General features: G+C 23.5%; 1 protein-coding gene across 2 annotated transcripts; it reads right to left on the bottom strand.

Annotated features, from left to right (window-relative positions):
* Positions 1-128: 128 nt before the first annotated feature.
* LOC128956328 (sushi, von Willebrand factor type A, EGF and pentraxin domain-containing protein 1-like) lies at positions 129-25992 on the bottom strand. Of its 2 annotated transcripts, none has more exons than XM_054302042.1 (20): positions 25708-25992; positions 16394-16561; positions 12316-12495; positions 10705-10896; positions 10243-10416; positions 8315-8488; positions 5506-5682; positions 4639-4818; positions 4391-4564; positions 3957-4307; positions 3683-3877; positions 3206-3612; positions 2062-2662; positions 1729-1989; positions 1486-1659; positions 1247-1384; positions 997-1170; positions 709-927; positions 477-653; positions 129-410 (listed from the first exon to the last, which is right to left on the bottom strand). In XM_054302042.1, the coding sequence occupies exons 1-20, from the start codon at positions 25844-25846 to the stop codon at positions 211-213; spliced, it is 4455 nt and encodes a 1484-aa protein (XP_054158017.1). In that variant the 5' UTR covers positions 25847-25992; the 3' UTR covers positions 129-210. The 2 variants fall into 2 exon arrangements, with proteins under 2 accessions (XP_054158017.1, XP_054158018.1); XM_054302043.1 differs by lacking the exon at positions 25708-25992 and adding an exon at positions 17875-17891.

The raw sequence follows: 25992 nt of genomic DNA, 5'->3' as shown, positions 1-25992 counted from the left end.
TCTAAAAATTCAATTTATGCAATATATTATTTTTTTCATAATATAATATATTTATATTTATTTATATAATAATTACGTATACAAAATTTTTTTTATCAATATTTTATACAATATAATTAAAGCCTCTTTTAAATTGTTTGTGAATGAAAGAGAGGGTGTATTTGTGCAATAATATACACAAAACAGTGAGAGTGTATGTGTTAATGATGTTTATCCCCGTCTGGTAAGGTTACAGTCGGGTACTCCACTACTCCATCGGCCGCTCTCTAAGCACTTGAGTACAGCGTTGCCCTTCATTTCGTAACCGTCGGCGCATTCAAAACGTACGGTTTCGTTGACACTGTAAAAAAATTTCACAATTGATATAATGCCACCGTGTGTTGTGCCCGGGTATGTGCACGCTGGTACACCTGGGTAGTCAAATAAATAATAATTTAGTTAATAATAAATTAAATTGATTTTTAAATGTCACTTACAATTAGGTGGTGATCCCGACCACCTGCTGTTTTCTTGGCAGATGACTATAGGGTTGCCCTCCAACATGAATCCAGTATCGCAGGCAAACTGTATGATATCGCCGCCGCGAAAACGTTGTATTTTGTCTCCCTGTAGATACCCGTGCACTGGTTTGGCCGGAGTCTCGCAAAATACTTCTAATAATGTTAAATAACAAAATAAAATTTGCGATAATTACCGATAGGACCATACCTTCACAAATAGGAACTGTAGTGGACCACTGTCCAGAGTCGAGACACGTTGTTTCCGATTTGCCACGAAGTCCGTAGCCAATGGGACACGAAAAGGTGGTCACATCGCCGACATAGCGACCGTTTTGCGATATGTTTAACACTTGTATCGCTTGGGTGTCATTATTATCACTGACGCCGGTATTATTAGTAGTACTCATTAGATCCGGACATTCAGTTACTTTTTAAAAAAATAAATTAATAAAAATATATGTCATATACTTGTATATACTGTATGACAATCACATACTAATACAATTAGGCGCTTCGGAAGACCAGTTGCCCGATGGAAGACATTCGGCACTATCCGAACCGTTCAGTCGCATACCGGACCTACACGTAAACATGGCCTTAGCGTTCATCTTAGTGCTCGGGCTTATAATTTTGAGGCCATTGCTCTCAACTAATTGTGCACAGTGTACGGCTAAAAGTGTGTGCGTTACAAATAAAATATCAATTAATTAATTATTATTAAATTATTAATTAATTTTTTGTCATACGTTTGACAATAATTTCAACGGCGTGTCTGTGATAGTTAGGCGTACGGCACGTGTAGAGACCGGAGTCCTCTTTTTGGGCGTGAAATATAGTCAGTCGGAACTCGAGTGTAGAATCGCGACCCGGCTCTTGACTCCAGTCTGTTAGTTAAGAAAATATTTTTTAATAAATACAATATTTATTTTAATTAAAATAAAATTATTAAAATTTTTAAATAGTAAAACCTAACTGTCCATCTAACCTTGATTATATTTTCTAAACGAGTGACTCCACTCCCAGATGGGAGTACCAAACTTGCGTTTCCATAGGCACTCTAAATGTAAAATTGTACCCGGGTAGACAATTAGCTTGCCGTCCACGCTCTGGGCAATTGGTCCTAATTGATGCCGAAACAGAATAGTAGGCGGCTTCTCCACTATAAAAAATAAAATTGCAAATCATTATATACAAGTGCAAAATCTATATAAAAAAATATTAGACATACATGCGTAATCATTTTCCTGGGACAGTCCAAAACATTGTGGTCTCTCGCCATCCCATTCCCCGTACAGGCATTTACGCAATCGACTGCCAATCATATTATATTTGCCGATATCTTTGCACCGAATTATCAATTGAGTTCCGGCCGGCAATTCTTCGTATTCTTCGATAAGTTGGTCGCCGATAAATGCCCACACATTGGGATCGGTATTCATATAAATACAGGTATTGTTTTCTTTGATTTTCAATGCTTCATAATCTTCCTCTGCAAATAAAATTATAATAATATATTAAAACGAATTACTATTATTTAAAAATATTTCAGTCATATACAGACCACATTTGGACGCCCGTCCAATCCAACCGCCGTCCTCGCACGTGATAATCCACGTACTCTTCATGCCATTGGTTGCGGGCAAACATTTGAACTCAATTTGTGTTCCGTGCGGATGGTATGCCTTATCATTTGATTGGCCAGTAGTTGTGATCTCTATTTTATCGCTGATGTTAGTCATTACTGATTCGTTAAATGTATTACTAATTGATTGTTCAGTTATATTGAAAAAGTCTTTCAATGATTTCTTAAACGAATTACTAAAGTCTAGCACTCCATCTATTATTGTGCTGATTGTTGTGGCACTGGTAGTACTTGTGGTGGTAGTAGTGCTGGTGGTTGTGGTGCTGGGAGTGTTCGTATCCATTGAATTGGCGGATGTCTGGTTGACATCATTATCCGCATCATTGATTTGTGCAATACTAATAAGTGGCAAATGATTTCTGGCAAATGACTCGTATTTTAAGACATTTTCCAATCGCTCGGGCGGTTCGCACCACATCAGCTCCGGTGATGACATACTAGTGTTGTAGGTTAGGGTTGGTTCGACACTGGCGTGTGGTTCTGGCACTTGTATTAAAACTGATTCGTCAGCATTTATGGCCTAATATTTTATTGAAATTAATGAACAGTATATCATAAGTAAATAATAACACAATGAAAAAAATACTAAATTAATTGTTAGGATAATATTATATGAATTGTAATTCATGTACTCTATAGTAATATTATTTGTATGCAATTTATATAAAAACATATATTTTTAGATAATTAAAGATAACACTGATGTGTAAATATTTTGTCTGTATTCCCGGTTGTTATTTAATGACAGTCTAATAGATATTAAATGGCAGTAAATTGGTTTAGTTTTTAATGATGTGTCACTTGTTTTCTCATTTGCAAATAAAATGAGTTTTTGAAAACATTTTTTAGTTAAAGTCTCTAATACTACAGTACTGTATATATTTCACTCTATTTGCTTAACTATTATATTAAGTATACATAAAAGCCTTTTTTTAAACAAATTTACATAATTTCATTGTTATAGACCCTATAAAACAATCATTTTATAGTATACTATATAATAATGTCAAACTAAATCTTCAATTTATGAATAGTGTATAATATATCACAATGAATGGCAAACCTTATTATTGATGACATTCATGACTAAGTCGTGTTCAATACAATGTGGCGGCTCCGGCATCAGTCTGCCCTCAAAACAACGAGGTTGTTCTTCAACACCTTTTACATAATTGGGTTTACATTGAAACTCAATGACCGAACCGTGAGATATGGTCAGACCAGCCCGATATCCACCTGAGTAATAGCCATTACGAATGGTGGGCAGCGAACAGGGCGCTGCTATGCACTGTGGCTGCGGACCAGTCCACTCTCCATACCAGCACCTGATGGTCGGTGTGCCCTGTATTTGATGACCAGTCATACAATCAAGTCGTATGGCATCGCCGTGCGATATCTTGTGCGCTATGGTTAACTGTATTTTGCGGTGATAATAGTATCCGTTAGCCACGTATGGTGTCATACATGGAGCTGTTTTTCGTAAATATTTTTAGTCATATATAATACAAGTTTGTTTATACAAATAATTGCAAATCAATACCTATATGACAGTCTGGTTCGCGCGGTTTCCACATCCCTTTGGCACACTTTGCGGTCAGATTACCGATATTGGATACATAGCCATTAGAACAGTAGTTTCTAACACGTGTTCCGTGAGGAAAGGAGTCGTTCCCGACACCGAACTTTAAAACCGTTATCTTCATCCACTGAGTTTCCTTTAATGGTTTGCAGGGAGCTGTCCATCATTTTTTTTGGAAATTAATATATTCATAATACATGAATTCATAAAAAAAAATATATTACTTATACAATACCTTTATATTTTTGGTGTCTACGGGCACGGGATCTCTTACGGTATGGTTTGTCGCCATAATTCAATTCTTTTAATATCCACCGTCTCTTTCGATTGTTGTCCACACTTCTCAGCCAACGAGGTTTTGGATGAGATCCGCGCACACATTCGGGCAACTCTTGCGGCGACCACTGACCGTCTACACAGGTAGCACCTGGAGGTCCGTGTATCAGATGATAGCCGCGATCGCATTCAAAAAGTATTTGTTTATTATTTGTAACTTTCTTGACGTACGGCCGATAGTCATACATTCCCATGTGTCCGACTAATAATACTTTTCCATTGTCAATGAAACCGGGAAATGGACAATAAACTAAACAGTTTTATTTGAAAAAAATGTGTGATAAACATAAATTATTGTAGAGATTAAAAATCTTTAATTGATAATAACAATACCTTCACTGCATTTAGGTGTAGCACCTGTCCATTTGCCAAAATGACATTCCGTAAGGTTCGGTCCCTCCAACGTAAAGCCATCCCTGCATTTATACAGTGCTTTCATACCGTGATCTGTTTTCGGTGCAATAACCAGACCATTCTTGGGCTTATCCGGCATTATTTTGCACCGGGCTATACAATTGTAGATTATATAAAAAAAGGTTAATCATAGCTATAATAAATCATAGTTAAAATCAGTAACAAACCGGGCACACACTGAGGCACGTGCGTCCACGAGCTATTGTTGCACATGGCCTCAGTCGTGTTGTGATGCAACTCGTACTGAGGCATACAATCGGCTTTAATGACCTGTCCGTGACTGACCATCTGATTGACGGCAAACAGGTTTACTCTTCCGTTCTTTACTTCGGGTACAACACATGGAGCTGTGTTGGCGTGTGTTTGTGTGTATGTGTCGTAAAATAAAACAATCATTAATAAAATGATTTATAGCTTGTGTGACATGCATTTGGACGGGGATTATGTCAAACACTAATATATTTGCACTATTAATATTATTGGTGTGAAACCAATATACCGTACAATACTACTACCACTACTACTATTACTATACGGTTTAATGTTATAGAATAATAAATGATATGCTGTACTATTGATGTAAATAATGTATTACATTATAGTTAATCTTATTATGCACTGGTATACTGTATATAGAATTCTGTATATATTTTACTACAGTATAATCCCTTAATGAATTCAAAAATTTAGTTTTTTTCAACAAAAACATTATGTAATAGTATATGTAAACACAAACACACAGTTTAATGTAATTATAAGTTGAAGAACCCGTAAATTGCTTTCACAATTTGTTTCACAAATGTAATTCCTTATACAAAACTAAAACTTAATTTTTCACAAATTAATGATTAATTAGCTGTTTATATAACACAAACAGTACTATACTGTTTATGTATAATGTAGAGATAGTTATATATATATATATATATATATATATATATATATATAATTAATGGTAAGTATTACAAGTAATCATCGTTTAATAAATTAACTGACTTAATGTCATGCATTAAAACTGATTAATTGATGATTACCATTGCAATTAGGCAATGGGTGTGACCAGGTCCCATTGTCCAGGCATGTCGTCGAGTTGCTATCGCCAACAAAAGTCATACCATCGAAACACTTGAAATAAACAGTTGATCCTAAAATGGTACGCCTGACCTCTAGGTACCCATTATGTAGAGTTCCTGGCGATCCACAGTCGATCTCTATATTTTTTTACACATTCAGATATATTATAAAAATTAACATTATATTTTTTTGAAAATAATAAATATACAGTAATAAATATTATACTATAGTAGTAGTAGTAGTAGTATATAATTTAGTAGAATTTATAAATCTATTTTTATAAATGAGTTTTTAAAGTAATTTCAATGTTAAATTAGATAATTTTTTTTCTAAATAAATTTAGATATCTATGCAAATATTTTTAAAGATTGTTTACAAAATAGTCAACTCTTGTTTATTTTAAGTAGTATTTAATTCAAATGCTTAAAATGACATTTTTGTAAAAATACTATAAAATCTAGAAAAAAAACTATACATTAATACTGTAAATTGTCTGAAGAAAGAAGATTTTGAAAATTTTACAATAAGTTTGAGAGAATATATAAATATATATATATATATATATATATATATATATAGTTTGATAATATAATAGATTTTTATACATATATTTAAATGATAATTTACTATAAATTCCTTGTGTTAAAAATATTGTCGATTTAATGGTTATACCAGTTTTGATGACTAAGTCTGGGATTGAAATTCCTGACTGAATGATGTTTTTTTTTATTAAACGAAATGTTTATGAAAAAAAACTATTGCTATTCAACGTTAATGTAGTAAAATATCGTATTAAATATTATGATATCAATATTAATATTGAATTTAAAAATAAAATACAAAATTCATGTGTCCATTACTGTCGACAAATTGTTGTATTAATGTCTAATATGAATGTGTTCTCATAAACAATATATTAGCGCTGATATTATGTTATATCAAAAAATATAACCTTAAAATAAAATATATTGTGAGAAATGATAGCAAAGTATATTACGTAAACATATTATGTCATAGAGTACAACAATTTTTCTTAATTTATGATAAATTTCTATTGATATTTATTATTATTATTATTATCAGTGTATAAGTTGTATATTTAAACTAATAGCTGAGATTCTTGTATTATTAATAAATATAAATAATATTTATATATATTTATCTAAACCTTATTTATTATAATCTTAATATTATGATTTATGATAATATGTAAAATATTAAAAATCTATATTAATCTATAAAATGAATTTCTAAAATATTATCATTTCTTGTATTATTTTAGAAATATTTATATGTTAAATCTATGATATGATAAAATCAATGTAATTTATAAATATTTACAAAATAAATATTTTTATTAATTGTTTTAATAAACAGAAAGTTAAAATTAATTAACAAGTTTTATATTATTATTTTTTGTAAACGTAATCATTAATTATTTAATAGTTTTTAATTAAACTGGATAAACTATTTTTTAGGCATGTAAAATAAATATTAAAAGCTTTAATAAATGACTGTTTTATTATTAATTAATTGCTGACATAACAAAAAATATAAATAATAATATTATATATTATCAATAGTGGTGTAGACAAAAATAAAGTTAATTAATATTTAATTTAGAAAAAAATTTCTTTTTATGTCTCACTTGTTTTGCAAATAAAAAGTTAATCAAATATTTAATCTAAAAAATAAAAATAAAACACGCACCCACTCACTCACTCACTCACTTACTTATACATATTCATATGAAATATATCATTATATTTAATATACTACAGTGTATATACTGTACTATATTTATACAATTAATTAAAAAATTTCTATTTGTTAATTTTAGTTTAGCTTTGAAAATAATATATATAAATTATATATTTTTTTCTATTTTTGTAAATATAATCAACATTTAATATTTAAAAAAAAATAAATAAACAAAAATTCTAATAATAATTAATTGATTTTCATTGTAGACATAAAATTTTAATATTCATATCTAACAATTAAAATTAATAATTTAAAACACAACGGTATAAATCTTATTCATGTTATTTATCTCACTTAACTCTTAATAAAAAAACATTTCATTATTATAATTATCATATTTATTATTAAAACAATATTTTTTATATAAGCTAAATGAGTTGCTTTCATTATAAACAGTACAGTATATTTCCATTTATATGTATAGTTCATTTACAAAATATTTTGTTTATAATATATAGAAAATTTTCCATACAATATGTTTGATAAATTAAAGCATAAAACTTAACGTCAAATTCACGGAATATTATCTTTAATCTTATATAATTCTTTAGGCAATTATCTTTATTGTATAATATTTACATAACAAACATATAGTATATTATAAAATAGAGTATACAATAATATATATATATATTTTTATATATAATACATATATATATATATATTAAAACAAAGCCATGGTATCAAAAAAGCTTAAATCATATTACAATTCTGGATAACAATATTATAATACTTTTTTTTGTAGTACTTTTTTTTATTACATACTTAAGTGAGATAAAATATATTATATAAATATACTTTTTTTAAAATTATAATTATTTTTTAAATATAAAATAAACTTTGCATAATAAATGACTAGCATAAAATTTGCATTATAAATATGTTGCCATCAAAAATCTTAGTGATAATATGCAATGTTATGGTTATGTGATAATAAGGTAAAGAAAAGTTGTGTGTTGTGTGTGTGTTAAGTAAGTAATAAATCATTTTTGTTTGCATACATACCCTGACATTTAGGCTGTTCATCACTCCATTGTTTATTACTGGCACAGGTCCTGTTGATCGGTCCGTTCAATTTAAAGCCATATTTGCACTCATATCGGACCACTGAGTCATAGCTCACCGATGTATATAATGCCCGGCCATTAATTGGGTCCTCTGGTATCGCACATTGTACGGCTGTCCAAATTAAATAGAAATAACCATAATATATATACAGTTCTTAAACTTACTAACTACACAGATAAAACTGCTAATATCTCTAAAACCCTTTGACCAATTTTTATGTTATTTGTGTTAAATTATAGCTTGACTCTCTCGATTTATTAAATATTTAAAACATTTTTTCTGAAATCTGTAATATTTTTAAAAATTTGATTTTAGTTAAAATTTAGAATTACTAAAATTCTACTTAAGCTAAAAAACTTTAATTTAATAAAATGTGTTAACTTAGACATAAGCAACTTATTCATATTGAATACATTTGTTTTTTTATTTGTTACATTGAAATAAATTGCATTTTAATAGTAAAAGCGACATCTTTAAAAAATATTAATATTTAAAAAATTGTAATTTGATAAAAATAAAGTCATCATTTTGCATCCACTAAATGCCTCAACATGCCTATAGTGTAAATTTAATGTTAAAAATTTTTATTATCTATTTTTATATTAATATATTTTTTAATTTTATAATTTCAATATGCATAATTTTAACTAAAATCATGTTTTTAAAAATATTACAGATTTCAGAAAAAATGTTTTAAATGCTTAATAAATCGAGAGAGTCAAGCTATAATATAACACAAATAACATAAAAATTGGTCAAAGGGTTTTAGAGATATTAACAGTTTTCTCTGTGTAGTTAGTTAGTTTAAGAACTGTATATATATATATAATAATTAATAATTAGCAAATATAAAGTATTTTGTGTGTTTGTGTTAGAAAGATATCTAATTATATTATTTTTTGCTATATCGTCAAAAATTATTTACTGTAATTGTATGCATTTAATATTATTTTTCTACAAAAATTTCAATTATTATTTATATTATTGAAATATGAAAAATATTGCATATGTAAGCAAATTATTATTATTATTATGAATATCACACATCATTATTTATTTAATTTACAAAAGTATAGACAAATAGTTTTACATTTTTAATAATAATAATAAACTAAAGTTTTATTCAAAACTTGTTTTGTATTCAATTTTATACAATAAGTACAGTACTATACTATTTAGTACTAATAAAATATCATATATTTTTAAGTATTGTATGCACGGTATATGATCTCTATTTTTATATATATATATATATATAATTAAAATTTTAAATATGCAACCATAAATTATGATGGACAGGCATAAAATTAGTCAACAATCTGACACTTATATTATAAAACATATTTTTAATATCACAAAACTACTTATATATATAATGTATATTAAAACTAAATTATAATAGAAAATGTTATATATATACTGTATATGTTTTATGATTTTTAATATAAATATATGTATATATAATTTTCTAAATATTGCAATATTATTAATATCCACTGAAACATATACATAAACAACATTTTTGTCAAATAATATAATAAATTATTAAAAATTTTTGTTTCTAAAGCTCTTGAATGTTTTGAAACTTTGTTATTTATATTATTAATATTTATTATTAATATAGTATGTAATCATAAAAATTTTGTCACCACATATTTTTTGGGTAAATATTTTATACAATAATTTTATACTATTTTTTAGCAACAAAAAATAAAACCTAAATAAAAAGCAAATAACATATAGATATTTTTAAAAAATAAATATAATATAAATAAACTATTGTAATATTAATTAGATATTTTTAAATATATTTGTGTGTTTCAGTATATAAAATGTATTATTATTTTTTTGTAGATAAAACATACGTCTACATGAGGGAAGTACACCACTCCACTGTCCATTTGATTGACAATATCTATTAGCTCTTCCAACTAATTCGTATCCATCATTGCATCCATAAGTGATACGTGATGTGAATGTATGGGCCAACCCATCCCTATAGCCGTTTTCTATATCGCCGGGATGTCCACAGCTTTTGGCTAATTTTATTTGTTAGTATTTTATTATCAAATCAATTGTCGGTATTAATGCGTTTGAAAATCAGTGAAAAGTGTTTTTCCCATTGATTTGATGACAAATGACGAAAAAATTTGAGAAAAAAAGAGAGAAAAAAAATTGTTAAAACATTGTAAGTAATATAATACAAAAGTAATGATTTAGCAGTTTATATAATAGATAGAAATAAGAAGAACAAAAAAAATAATAATAAATAGTTAAAAGAGATGTTATTTTCAGTGTATGAATGAAGTGCACCGATAGCTACTTACGTATGCACTTCAGGTCGGGTCCGAACCATTGAGCGGTATTGTTATAGAATAGGCACTTGGCTTCAGTGAATCCCTTTGATTCATAGCCTGGAAAACAGCTGTACTGTACAATGGCATCGATCTCGAAGTCCATTTGATCTAACGGTGCTGAATGCCGGGCATGTGGTACAGTCAATGGTATGCCACACATTGCTATATATAAATATATATATAAAATTATACATCAATGATAAAAGCCGGGCATTGGATAAAATAACAATTTGAGAAAATACTATAGTATAAGATAAGACAATAATATAATTTATATCTATATATTGAATAATAAACATTAGATGACTATTCTATATGAATGTATAGTATATTTATATGATTTATATGGGTCTAGTTCATAAGATCTAAACTCATTTGACCCAAACTTATTTGACCCAACTCATTTGATCTAAACTTATTTGACCCAACTCATTTGACCCAAACTCATTTGACCCAAATCACTTGACCCAAACTTATTTGACCCAAATCACTTGACCCAAATCATTTGACACAAATCATTTGACCCAACTCATTTGACCCAAATCACTTGATCTAAATCATTTAACCCAAACTTATTTGACCCAAATATTTATTATTTTATTTTTCAAACTATATAATTATATATAAATAATACAAACTTAATAATTGGAAATATTTCTGGTCTTTTTTTATTTTTTTTAAATAAATATGTAATAACTTAATATTATTAAGTTCTAAATTATTTTATAGATTAAATAGATTATTATATTATTTATATAATTAATTAAATAAAATTATTAAGTTTTATATTATTTATATATAATAATAGTTTGAAAAAATAAAATAATAAATATTTGGGTCAAATAAGTTTGGGTTAAATGATTTAGATCAAGTGATTTGGGTCAAATGAGTTGGGTCAAATGATTTGTGTCAAATGATTTGGGTCAAGTGATTTGGGTCAAATAAGTTTGGGTCAAGTGATTTGGGTCAAATGAGTTTGGGTCAAATAATTTGGGTCATATAAGTTTGGGTCAAATGATTTGGGTAAAATAAGCTTGGGTCAAATGAGTTTAGATCTTATGAGTGCGACCGGATTTATATATATGTAGATACTGTATTGATAAATTAATATTATGGATATATTTAAGTCTCTCATTAATTAATTTTTATTGACTTATTTATTATTTATTTATGTGAGTCTATGTATGCACTTAATGTGTGGCCTATGATTTAGTACTACACAATAGACAAGTAATAATAATAATAATGATAATATTGTAGTGCATCATAATAAGTATGAAAAATATAGCGTAAAACATCAAAAAAAATTGTATTATACTATACACTTATATGATATTAAATCATATCTATTATTATTATTATTATAATCATTATACCCACATATCATGTATTATCATGAATTCAAAATTAATACATCACTTAATAAAATTAATAATAATAAAAAACAAAAGTACACATTATATTAATAGTAATACTTTTAATTAATTAATTAATTGTTTAAACTTTTAAATATCGACAAAATATAGTGGAGAGAAAAAATCTATTAATAGATAATGTGTAATATATCTAATATAATATTACCTTTTTTCTTGCATTCAGGTGACTGATCACTCCAGGAGGCGTCCCCCTGACACACACGTTCCCGGGCACCGGACATATAGAACTCATCGTTGCACTGGTAGGTGACTCGGGCGCCAAAATAGTTACCATTCAATTTAAATATTCCGTTTTCAATCGGCGGTAATTCATCACAATTTAAATCTATTCAAAAAAATAAAAAATAATAATAAAATCAAATTATTAATATATACATAAATATATGATAATTTAAAAATAAAATTGCAATAAACAATTTTTTAAAGTTTTTTTTAAATAATTTTTCTTGTATTATTATTATTTATATTATTATTTTAATACAGTTAATGTGACTACATTTATGAAATATGAGACAATATTAAAACAAATAAAATTTAATAAATTTAAAGAAATTTGTGTTTCATATATTCCATAGGGATTTTCCACACATATTACAACTCATACAGTATTATATTATATTTATACTGTATGTATAAAAATATAAAAACACTTCTCTCTCTCTCTCTCTCTCTCTCTCTCTCTCTCTCTCTCTCTCTCTCTCTCTCTCTTACTCACTCAATTCACTATAATTCACTTACAATTTTATCCCAATAATTCAAAAAAGATATATTAAAAATACTTAAGTACAGTATATAAAAAAACTATAAAAACTGCAATATAAAAGTAGTAAAAAAAACTTATTATAAGTTAACTATAGTATAATAAATGAAATATTATATATAAAGTCAAAGGTTTCTTCATAAAAAAATGTATGTAATCTCTTAAATTGTAAACACCTATTGATAGTATGTAATACGTATAACACATATAAATTTATACAAACTGTTATATTTATTAAATATAAGAAATATATTATAGTTTTTGTATCCCAAATAAGAGTTTTACCAACGAATTGCCATTTTTTGATTTAAAGATAAAGTTTTTTTGTTTTATCATAAGCTAAATTGTAAAAATTTATATTATATTATAAATTATAAAAAACCAAACTTATATTATTACTCAATACATTTAGATAATATTATTTGACCTAAAATTTTTAATTATAATTAAGTAATTTTAAATTCTAAAATTTTTTAATTATTTTGTAAACTATAATAGATATTTTTACTAAAGTTGCATTGATAAAATTTGGATCAATTTATATTTTAACTAGATTATTTTTTTAACTATACGAACAAAAATATTGCTAAAATTATTTAGTAATAATACTGAACAGTTATATTTATTATTATTATTATTTTAGCTATAATACAAATTTTACATAAGTAACTCTTGTGATTTTTTTTACAAAAAAGCTTTTTTAAGTAATATTTTTATAAGATTATTACTTAATAAAAAAAACTATAGCTTATTTTATTAAATAAAATATTATTATACAATAATCTAAAATTATATTAAATTATTATTATATGATACAGTATGTTGAAAGCCAAAACAATATACATTATTGTCGGCAATTTTATTTTGTCCATTAAATAACATTTGGTTTCTATACAATAACTATAAATAAATATATCGTATATATATATAATATCAATTGTATTTTAGTTATTGAAATAATATTGACATTTTATTTTTTCAAAAAATACAAAACGAATAATATATTATTACATATAAATACAATATATAAATATATAAATTTATATTTTTTGTTGTATTTTTTATACAGTAAAATATTTTCTTTCTATAGTTTTCAATACAACTTAAAATATTTTTATATAAAAAATACATTTTACGATGAAAAAAACTATATTACTATTATATGAAAATATTTAAATGTAAAATACTATATTTTGTTTTTTATTTTGTGAGTTGATCTTTACTGTTTAAAATAATAAAAATATTTTACATTTCACTTATGTTTGAGTAAAACATATCAAAATATTTATACTTATATATATACAGTATAGTACTGTATATATATATATAAATTTATATATATATGTTAATATGATATTGACATTTTCACTATATATTAAAAAATCTTTTATCATATATTTTTCAATATTTTTTCATACATTTACTAATGCATTATTATTATAAATAAGCAATACAGTACAATTTTGAATTAAAATAGAAATTAATATAATAATAAAAAAGTTTGTTTATTTTTATTGTTTACTTTATTATAATGTAACAAATTTTCTCGAATATTAAACTCTATAAGTTATTCATATAATAATTTAGTATTTAAAAAACTTTACTGTAATATATTTATATTTTTTATCTTAGTTTTAATTAAAATATCTATATTTTACTTTAAAAATTTAATAATTATTAATGTCTGAATATAATTTTAGTATAATATGTTTAAAAAACAAATAAAATTTATAGATAATTTCTAAATATTTCTTAGTAAAATATAAATGTTAGACAATCTAATTTTAATTTAAATATAATCTAATAAAACTTAAGAAATTATTGTTTATGTTAGCATTATTTGTCAAAACAAATTTCATCATAAAATTTAATTATTTTTATCATATTATAGTATAGTACTGTATGTATAGTAGTCTACATACTTTGTATGGCAAGCATACAGTATTACAATATTAATATTATCATCTCATTATAAATCAGTCAACATTGCTTATCATTGTAGAGTAATTATATTATATTATATTATACATCAAAATTATATTTGTTAACATAATAAAAAAATCATTTTTTAACTATTATTTTTAATATTCAATATTAGTTTATAATTTAATTTATATATATATTTATTCATAAAATACAATAATTTCTATATGTATAGGAAAACAACAACAAAAAAGTTAAAATGAGTTAAAAAAAAGTATTATATATTTTTAAAATATAAACAATAAAAATATAAAGTATTTTACTTTTCTTTAACTTATAATAATCTAATGATATTATAAATCAATAAATTAATTTTTCTTTATAAATCAAATATATTTAATTTATTAATATAGTAAAATTTTATTTATTTATTTTATTATATTATATTCACTATTACTAAAGAATTATTTTTAAAAAATTATTTTTATTTTTATTTATTTTCTTATATTTACAGTATCTACAAATTTTTATTTGTAAATATCATAATAATAATTTATTTTGAAATTAAAATAAATAAATTGTTTTTATATTTAATAAAAAATATTAGATTTATTATAAATAAATTTGCTAAATTGTAAATGTGTTTATATGTTCATTAGTGCAAAAAAATTAAGTTATATCTAAATATAAATTTATAAATATTGTACACTATTTAGTCGCTTATATATATATATTAGTATTACAAGAAAAAATACTTAAAACTAAATAACATATAAAATATAAAATAATAATGAATAGTATATCTATTAATAAATAAAACACAGTTTTATTATATTTTATTCTTAAAAATCTAAAACATTATTTTTGTCATTAGTTAATATAGCACATTGATATAATATTAACATTTAAATTTTATATTAAATTTTACAATATATATAAAAATAATTATTAAGATAATTTAGTTATATAAAATATTCTGCATTTTATACTACAAGTTATAAAAAATTGCTTTTTGTAAGTTCAATAGCCTATTAAATCTAAATATTTAATATTTAATTTAATTTTTCTTAGTAAAATTTATTAAGACAATATAAAAAATAACATATATAAAATCTAGATATAAAATTTATAGCGTTATACAAAATTTATATAAATAAGGATTATTTAGTAAATGATATTTTATTTAACTGATTACCATTAATAACATATATAACTAAGTTATTTCTAATCAAATGTTATATTTAATACAATTATTATATAAATTTCTGATGTTTTTTTCTATACTACTGTTTTGATACTTAAAAGTTAGCAAAAATAAAATAATGATAACATTTTTAGAAAATAAATATAATTTAAACTTTAATAATATTAATTTAACCGATAAAAAAAATCAGTGATCAAATATATAGAGTATACTGTAACTCAATTCTATTACTTATTATATATTATTTCATTGATGATGAAAAAAATGTTATATAAAAAATAATTAAATCAATGTATTGTATATTTTTAAAAAAATATGATATCTTAGTGTACATACCAGGCCTGACACAACTCCAACCGCACTGTCCATCGCAAAGACACCGTTTGCGCGATGAGATACAGTCGGCGTCTGTCTTGCATTTCCTTAAGCACTGTCTACCTCTGGCCGCCGCCTCCTCGCGATTACGGGGACAGAGGGCGTCGTCATCGCCCGAATCAAAATCATCTGTCAAAATATTATCATTAGTTTTCTTTTGTATCAATAATTTATTATTATTATTATATTTAGTAAAAAATAAATTTTTTAAATATTTAGATATTTATTATTGTCAAATAATTTTTATTTAATTGATATACATTATTCATATATGAAATTAATAAATAATTATTTATTTTTTTGAAAAAAAATCTCTACAAAAATTCTATTAATAATATTTTCAGTAATATATCATTAAGTTAATGATAAACGTTATGTCCATAAATAGTGAATCTAATAATACATTAACAAAAAATATTTTTAGAAATATTTTTCCATTTTAATATCTTAAATATTATGTAGAATTTTTATTTGTATTTTAATATAAATTTATTGAATTAAAAGAAATATTTTATTTTATTTATAAAAATGTGTGTAAAAAACGTTCAAATAATTTTACTGAAAACAGTAAATTTATTATATAAAACTGTATAAAACAAATCATAATTAAAGTATTTTATATAACAAATAATAAGTCAAAAAGATTATATTATTTTGTATAATTTGATAAATATTTAAATTAATTATATTTTAAAATAAAAATTTTGAATAGAAATGGAATTTTAAATAAAAAAAAAATGAAATTATTTTTGTTTCAAAAATTCAAAATACTTATAATTACAAAAATAATTATATTATGTTATTTAATTCAATAAAAAGTTTTTGTTAATAAATAATTAATTATTTAAAAAGTTTTTAAGTTTAACAATAATTAAAACTTTCTTATCAATATGTAATCTAAGTGTTAATGTTTGCCAAAATGTTTGATATGCATTACATATTAAACATGTTTGAAGTGTGTATCGTTTGCTTAATTAGTATTAAACAAATTTTTAATGTAATTTTAGATATATTTGCATTTTGTATAAATTAATTTACATTATTCTAAGTACAGTATATATAAATAGATTGTTTAAAAATAATCTTTTAAGAAACATCAAAAAATTATTAATTAAAAGTTAAATCAATTATTAGGGCAATAAGTTATTGATAACATTTTTATTTTTACATAACTAAATTGAAACAAAACAATAAAATTGAATAAAATATAATATAAGCTGATTAATGTAGTTAACAAAAATAGACAAATACGATATAATCAAAATATGGCAATTAATTTTAAATTACTATATTTATTATATAAAATTATATCAGTATAAATTTATTTAAAAATCAAAATTTTAAAAACAAATTGGTTTTGAGAATAACATACTCTCTCTCTCTCTCTCTCTCTCTCTCTCTCTCTCTCTCTCTCTCTCTCTTTCACTGACTCACTCACTTACATGTCGTCTCTCCTGTGATCCTATTTTCCAGGGATTAAATAGTAGACAGAAATATAAATATATTTTAAAATCATTTTTTTCACAACTGATTTCACAAACAATAAACTCATTTTCATTCAGACTTTAAGAATATATTTTTTTGCAAAATATTTTTTGTTTGACAAAAAAAAAGTTTTAATATTATCATAAAAAACTACGTATTTTTTGTGTATATTAAATATTATGCCATTTTTATATCCCAATGCATTTACAAAAAATAAAATAAATACTTTTCTGCATTTGACATAATAATATTAATGAATATTCATAAAATTTTTGTCGTTATTGTTGTTTTTTATTTTGAAATATTTTACAATAACTTGCAAAATGATATATAATATTAAGTTTTTATTAAATAAATATTATATGTTTTCCTTAAAGTCTACATTTCAAATTCCCCACAAGAAATACATTATAAAAGCATTTACAACAACAAAAATTTGCATAACTTATCAGACATTTTACACATTGAGTTAGCATTTAAACAATGGATAAAAAATGTTAGATTTATATATATATTGTATATATCTATACTGTATAATTTTTGTTTGTTTGTTGTAAACATAAGATCAAATATGTATTATTTAAAATAAATTATAATATTAATTAATTTGATTAAACAGATTACAGCTATCAATTTCTGTAAAAAAATAAAATTTATTTTCTTGTGTAAACTTGTGTATTAATGGTTTTAAAATGAGATTTTTTTTTGTTGAAAATGCAAATAAAATTTTTCATTTAAAACGCATTTCAATAAATGGCTAAAAATAGTATACACTATGAAAAAAAATCTTATTTATGACAAATGCCTTTAAGTCATTGATAGAGTAAAGTGAATGATAAGGAAAATTGTATTGAGTTTTGTTGTGCACCCATTGTGTACTTAATATAACATACAATATATTGAATAGATATATATATATATATATAGTAAACTCAACTTTAATATATTGATTGAGTTGAGTTAATGTAAAGCCCTTATGGCTTAACAATTAATTGATTTTATAGTCAACTCTCACACCATTGCCTATAAAACTCTATATATTTATATTTATTTTTTAATGTCTAACTTTATCATACAGTCTATCAATCCATGCTCTCTCTCTCTCTCTCTCTCTCTCTCTCTCTCTCTCCTGGCTATGTATGTCAACAACATATGAAACAACGAAAAAAAATAAAAGTTTGATTTGTTTTCAAAATGTGTTGAAAATAAAGTAACAACAAAAAAATGTATACGAAAAACAATACTCTATTGAATTTGTAGAGATGTTGTATAAAAACTAATGGACTATTCAATGATGAAAGCATTGAAACTGACGTACAAAATACAAGTGACTATATTTTACAGACAGTTATTCACAACAACAACAACAACAACAACAACATCGCTATGAGATAGTCGTCAACTGTTTAAAGAAATACTATAATATAAATGTTTTATATGTTTTATAAACTATACACTGAATTTCATAGCAAACACATATATTGTATCATATATTTGAAACCATATTTTTGTGTTTAGTGTTTGTGTGTGTGAGTGTATTATTGACCAAAATTGACAAAATATTTGGTCAAATATAAAGTATAAGAATTTAATAGATGAATGTTTCTTTTATTTGTGTTAACAAACAAATAAAATAAAGATAACAAACAAAAAATGACAAAATTATGATAAAAAAATGAGTGTATGTTTTGTAAGAGGTTGTAAGTCATCTCAAATTTATTTGATAAAATATTTTTTTAAAAAAAATTGTTTACATATAATTTAGTTTTCTTAAAAACTCACAATGCTATTTTATTGTTGTAAATATATGCAGTGTTGTTATGTTATTTGTTAGACAAAAAATAACCATGATAAAATTGATTTTTTATTTTTCTTTTAATAAATAAAGTTGTTGATTGAAAGTTTTATTAAACAAAATTAAATAAAAATATATATATAAGTATTACATGTAAAACTAAATAATATAAATTTTATATATTCAAAATGTAAATTGTTTAATTGAAATAAAATTTGCATATAACACAACACACAATTTAAATAGTATGCAAAATGTTATTTTAACTTTTTTTTTATTATACGCTAATAAAAGTTTACCATTTAGTTTGATATATAAATTTATGCTTAACGTTAGAATAAAGTATAAATAACATTAATCTCTAATTTTTGTTTAATTTGACGAGATTTTGGGCTTTTATTAACAGTGACTTTAAAGAGTCAATAATAAATATACAGTATTGTACTGTAGTTTTATATATAGTTATATAGATATATATTAGATTGAAACTGAGATAACGATTTGCTTGACTCTAGTCGTGTAATATAATGTATTTAATTGAAATGAGACGTCAATTGGCATTGCATTCACAGAAGTAGTTAAAAATATATATATAATACAACAAATTGAGAGTTAACTGACAAATATTTATATATAATTAACTACTTTATTGTTGTTCACATAAATTTCATTCAAATAGCAATCATTTGGTGTGCATTTGTCAATAGAAAAAAATAATACAAAAACTTAATTAAATTGTCTGAATTTTATTAACTCAACTAAATTTTCAATTTATATGTAATTGTTATTATTATTGTTATTATTTAATATAATGTATAATTAAATTTGTGTATTTACAAGAAAAACATAAATATAGTATATACTATTGGTTTTTTATTAATTAAATTAAATTATAAAAATAGTATTTGTCTATAAAAATTTTAATTAAAATTTATGTGAATTTATGTTTTAATTGAAAAATAAATTGATAAGGGAAAAAAGTAATAAATTTTATATAAACAATAACACATTTTTAGCATATATTTAGTTTTATTTTATTTTTCTATATAAAAAATAGTTGTATACTATATGTAATAACCGCATACACATAGATATCGGTAAATATATGGTCAACAAACAACCACTAATACCACTACAACTAACACTACTACTACTACTACTACATACATGTTTGACTGATATTATGGCTTATCTCACGACTAAGATCTCTTATTTTTTTGCAAACATTTTGAAAGCTTATTTGAAAATCAATTTTTCATATATTTTTTTCAACTTCTCTTCCTTATGTTGTGACTAGTCTTTTGTTTGCCATTCAAACAGATTTCAATTTTGCCAGTCATGTCAACAAATGTCCACTTTTTATGGTAATACTAAATATATATGGTATATATATATAGTATATTGAAAGATATAAGATATGACATGTGTTGTCTGATAGCCATTGAATATATGATGAAACTATACTTTTTTTAAAGTGAGAACTATTTCCATACAACACACACACCACTCACTAAATTTATATATTGTATTATAAATATAATGAAAAATAAGCAAAACTAACAAACAAAATAAATTGTATTGATTTGATTTTTTTTAGAGATAAATTTGTCAATAAATTTTATCAAGAGATACAAAATAGTATATATATATATATATTTAAGCATTAAATATATAAATATATATCAAATCGATAAAAAAAAATATATTGATGCCGGTGTGGTAGGGGATAAAAAAAATCAACAATTTCTATGTCTAATCAAATAAGGGATGTCTTATATAATATTAGATGATAGACCGTAATATTTGATGTCAAAACTATTTTATTGTAATTTATTTTTTACTCACTTTTTCCTTTAAAAAAAAACTAAAACAAAAAAAATTACCAACAGTTGAGTGCTTTGTATAATAGGATTTAAGTTGAAAGTTTTAATACCCTTAAAATCACAAACAATATCATTCAACACACACACACACACACACACACACACACACACACACACAAACACAAACCTATCAAAAAAATAAATTTTTAGTATTTGTTTTCTTACATTTTAAATTGCCAGTTTAATTTTACCCATTATAAAATTTTAATCAAATAAAAAAATTAATTATTTAAATTGTAATATAGTAATTATTGTATAGTCAAATATTATACACAATATTTAATGTGAAATTTTTTTAATAAGTTTTTAAAAATTGCTATATTAATATACTATACAATAATATTAAAGTATATTATGTACAGATATTACTGTATGTATATATATATTTTGATTATTTAAAAAATATTTAAATTATTCTATTGATTAGTTTTTATGTAAATATTATTAAATGCAATATAATGACATAATCTAATATCCGTAAACATTATACTATAGAAACTATACAGTCTTTAAAAATAACTTTTATTATAATTTGAATGAATATTTAAAGTAATAAGAAATATCATAGAAATTATAATACACACACATTTAGACACATAAAGTACTGTACTGAACAAGTAAAGAAAATTTTACTTTAAAATTATATATAAAAAGGATAAAAAAGGCGAATAAATTAATATTTGATGAGATATTGCATAAAAATGGGGGAACCAAACAAAAAATGTGTTCATTTTGTAAATATGGTTAAAGTTATGAGTGAGTGAGTGAGTGAGAGAGAGAGAGAGAGAGAGAGAGAGAGAGAGAGAGAGAGTGAGTGAGTCTCTCTCTCTGTCTATGTGTGTGTGTCTATGTGTGTGTATCAATGTGTGTGTGTGTATTATAGAAAATGGAGGGAAATATTCAAATTTTTTTAATATGCATATATGCTTAATACTATAGTACTATAAGAAAACATGTGCGGAAAAAATATATAATACAAAACCATTATCTCTCGTTTGATATCATAAAAAACCTAAAATATTAATTCAGTATTAAAATTTCTTTAATATAATTTTTTGTGTATGTTATATATAAAAATTGACATTTACATTCAATGTCTCTGAACAATATATATACTTGTATTTACATCTAATAAGTGAACATTAATATTATTAAACAACAAAAATCAGCATTTTTTGAGACTTTCTTAACGAGACATATATTGATATATATTATATTTAAAGAGAGAGAGAGAGAGAGAGAGAGAGAGAGAGAGAGAGAGAGAGAGAGAGATTAAGTATCAAAACATACATATGATATATATAAATATACATTTGATAAATTGTTATAAATATATATTACTTACATATTTGGCACATAGTTTTTGTTTTTATTTTATGCTTAACTAAAATCCCCGGAAAAACAATGACTAATAAATCGTTAAATATATATATATATATATTTGGTTAATATATTATGATATGTTTTGCTGTATTTATATTGATATTTGCTTTGTCCGACTAAAACATACACTTTATTTTAGTCATACTTTGGTTTCACAATTTTTCAGTCACATAAATGTACGTATGTTTTGCCAGGAAAATGTATAGCAATGCTATAAATTAAATCATTTTTTATATATATATATTTTTTGTTTGTGTTATTGTTGCTATAAATAATGTGTATAAGTATATAATATTATATATATAGTATGTATGTATGTCTTTTTGTCTCTCGTGTTTGAAAATGAAATATTACTGGCAATAGATTAAGAAAAATTGCACACAAAAAAATATTATATATATATAATATATATAAGCCATTCACACACTCACAACAAACAACAATAATAATAAAAAAATAAACTTTTTTTGTTTTACAATCAAAATTGTACAGTACATTATTTTCAGTGTAACAAACAAAACAAAAATTTATGTTTTTAGATATAAACATATTTCAAAGGATACGAAAAAATAATAAAAATAATTTTTAATAATTAAAATATTATGGTTAAAATTATTCAGAGATTCTACTGCAGTATTATGTTAATTTTGTTTATGATTTTTAACATAATTTATATAAAATTGTTGCCTCTAATATAGCAATTTGTCATAAAATTATATACAATAGTAGAAATAGAAATTTTTATTTTTCAATTTTTAAAAGTGCTTTATATCAAGTATATAATATGTCTGTATAATAATTCATAATATTAATAACAATGCATTTTTATAATAAACAAATATCATTAATTTAAAATGCTATATAACTATACTGTACATCACAATAAGCTGTATTATACATATAAAAACATATGTTTTGTGTGCAATACTTGTAATTATTATATTACTGTATGTAAAACACACAGTCATATAAAATATTAGATAAAATTTAACTTTTCAATTGTGCACAGCTTTTCATAGCATTTGAATAATTTTAATTTCTATAAGTTATAGTATTATAGTATAATAATTGTAGACTTTATATTTAGAAAAATGTATATTTTATTTTTCATATTATTCAACTAAAGATAATATCATTACAACAAACATAAAAAACATTCAATAATGCAATACATTTAAATTAAATATAAATTTCAATAATTTAACTCTAAAACTGTTTTATTAAAATATACAATATTTTTTTATTATTATTTTAGTAATAAGAAGCTTAGTTTTTTTTATTAAATAATTTATATTATAATTATAATACAACTTTATAGATATAACATAAATATTATTATTGCATCATTTAATAAACAATTATAATTATGTATATAATTGACATATGATTATTGAATAAAATATATGTGATATATAGTATTTAATAATTTTTTTAAATGCGTTTAATAAAATGTAAATATTTTGAAATTCATATTTTAAAATTAATGTACCATTATTTGATTATTAAAAAAATAATCATAAAATAACAATTAGAAAATTTTTAATCAATAAACAATTTTTACAAATCAACAAAATATTTTCTTATAATTATAAAAAAAAGTAAATTACGGTATAAATTATATTAAATAACAAAATATTTTATATACAGAATTCAATGCAAAGAATTCTGAATCAGAATTATAAGAATTTACAAGAATTTCTTCTTCAGAAAGTTTGGCAAAAGTAATGTTAGAATGTCTTTCATTTGCACTGAATTTCAATTTTCTATTCGTTTATACAATTCATCCATTCATTCATTTAAAGAAAGAAAGAAAGAAAGAAAGAGAGAGAGAGAGAGAGAGAGAGAGAGAGAGAGAGAGAGAGAGAGAGAGAGAGTAAGAGAGAAAAAGATAGAAAGAAAAAGAAAGAAAGAAATGTTTATATTGTCTATTCTGGACTCATATAAGAAGATAATCATTTCCTCTAAAGTCTCTCTCTCTCTCTCTCTCTCTCTCTCTCTCTCTCTCTCTCTCTCTCTCTCTCTCTCTCTCTCTCTCTCTCTCTCTCTGACTCTTAACACTCAATCACAAAGTATTTCACTTACTCTGTCTCTTCATAACTAACTTTTCTGTAAATAATTGTATCGATAATAATGATGTAATGTAATGTAAAGTAAGAGAAATTTAGTCAATGTTTATTAAGCACTGGTATGTTATGCAATAGTATATAATGTTACAGGAAATCAAATGAATGACTGGAAAGAGGCTTTTGAGGGGTTCCGACACAACTAGGAGTTGTCATTAACCCAAACATTCAAATGCAAGTTAAATATATATTTTATATAATCTAATGTTATATAAATACATTAAGTTTTATTTATAAATATAAAGGTATTTACATTAAGAAGTATGTATGTCTAAAACCACAAATTATTTTATAGAAATTGCTTACTAAAAGCTAAATTTCAATATTTATTATACAATTTTTTTAGTGTAAAGTTTTTTTTAAAGTCATTGAACTTAATTTTTAAAAATAAAATTCAAATTAGAATAATACAAAAATTTATTTAATTAGTTAAACATTTAACCAAAAATAAATAACAGCTATTGGTTGCTATTAAACAAACCATTATAATAATATTTATTTTAAATTAATTAATTAATAATAATATATTAAATATTAAATCTACTTAAAAATTCATACACATATTCATATGCATTATGTAGAAAATATAATAATTGCAATACATACCCGGCTCAGTGCTGGTGTCGGCTCCTACAACATACCGATGATGTTGTATAAATTGTGAGCCAATTAGTGCCAACAAAACAATTGGCAATAAAGGGTTTGCCGAGTCTTTCATCAATAATAATGATTGCATGACTTTCATTGGCGGGTCAGTGGCTCTGCCAATAATCCAAGTAATATAATGCCATTGAATGCCCACAAGAATTTATGGACAAATAGTGATAATATAACAACAACTGATGTTTAAGGAACTGGAGGTTCACTTTATATATATATAAGATATAAACT

Source organism: Oppia nitens, unplaced genomic scaffold (assembly GCF_028296485.1).
Source record: "Oppia nitens isolate AA-2021 unplaced genomic scaffold, nextdenovo-longstitch-racon4-pilon3 scaffold2_pilon_pilon_pilon, whole genome shotgun sequence".
Taxonomy (NCBI): Eukaryota; Metazoa; Arthropoda; class Arachnida; order Sarcoptiformes; family Oppiidae; genus Oppia; species Oppia nitens.
Note: the sequence above shows the minus strand (reverse complement) of the source record. Positions and strands in the feature narration are given on the sequence as shown.

Excerpts from the sequence above, each read along its gene's own strand:
- LOC128956328 (XM_054302042.1), bottom strand. The coding sequence starts at position 25,846 with ATGAAAGTCATGCAATCATTATTATTGATGAAAGACTCGGCAAACCCT. Across the intron at positions 4,308-4,390 it reads TACACCTAAATGCAGTGAAG|TTTATTGTCCATTTCCCGGT; the intron begins GTATTGTTATTA and ends AAAACTGTTTAG. Across the intron at positions 1,660-1,728 it reads CCAGGAAAATGATTACGCAT|TGGAGAAGCCGCCTACTATT; the intron begins GTATGTCTAATA and ends TATTTTTTATAG.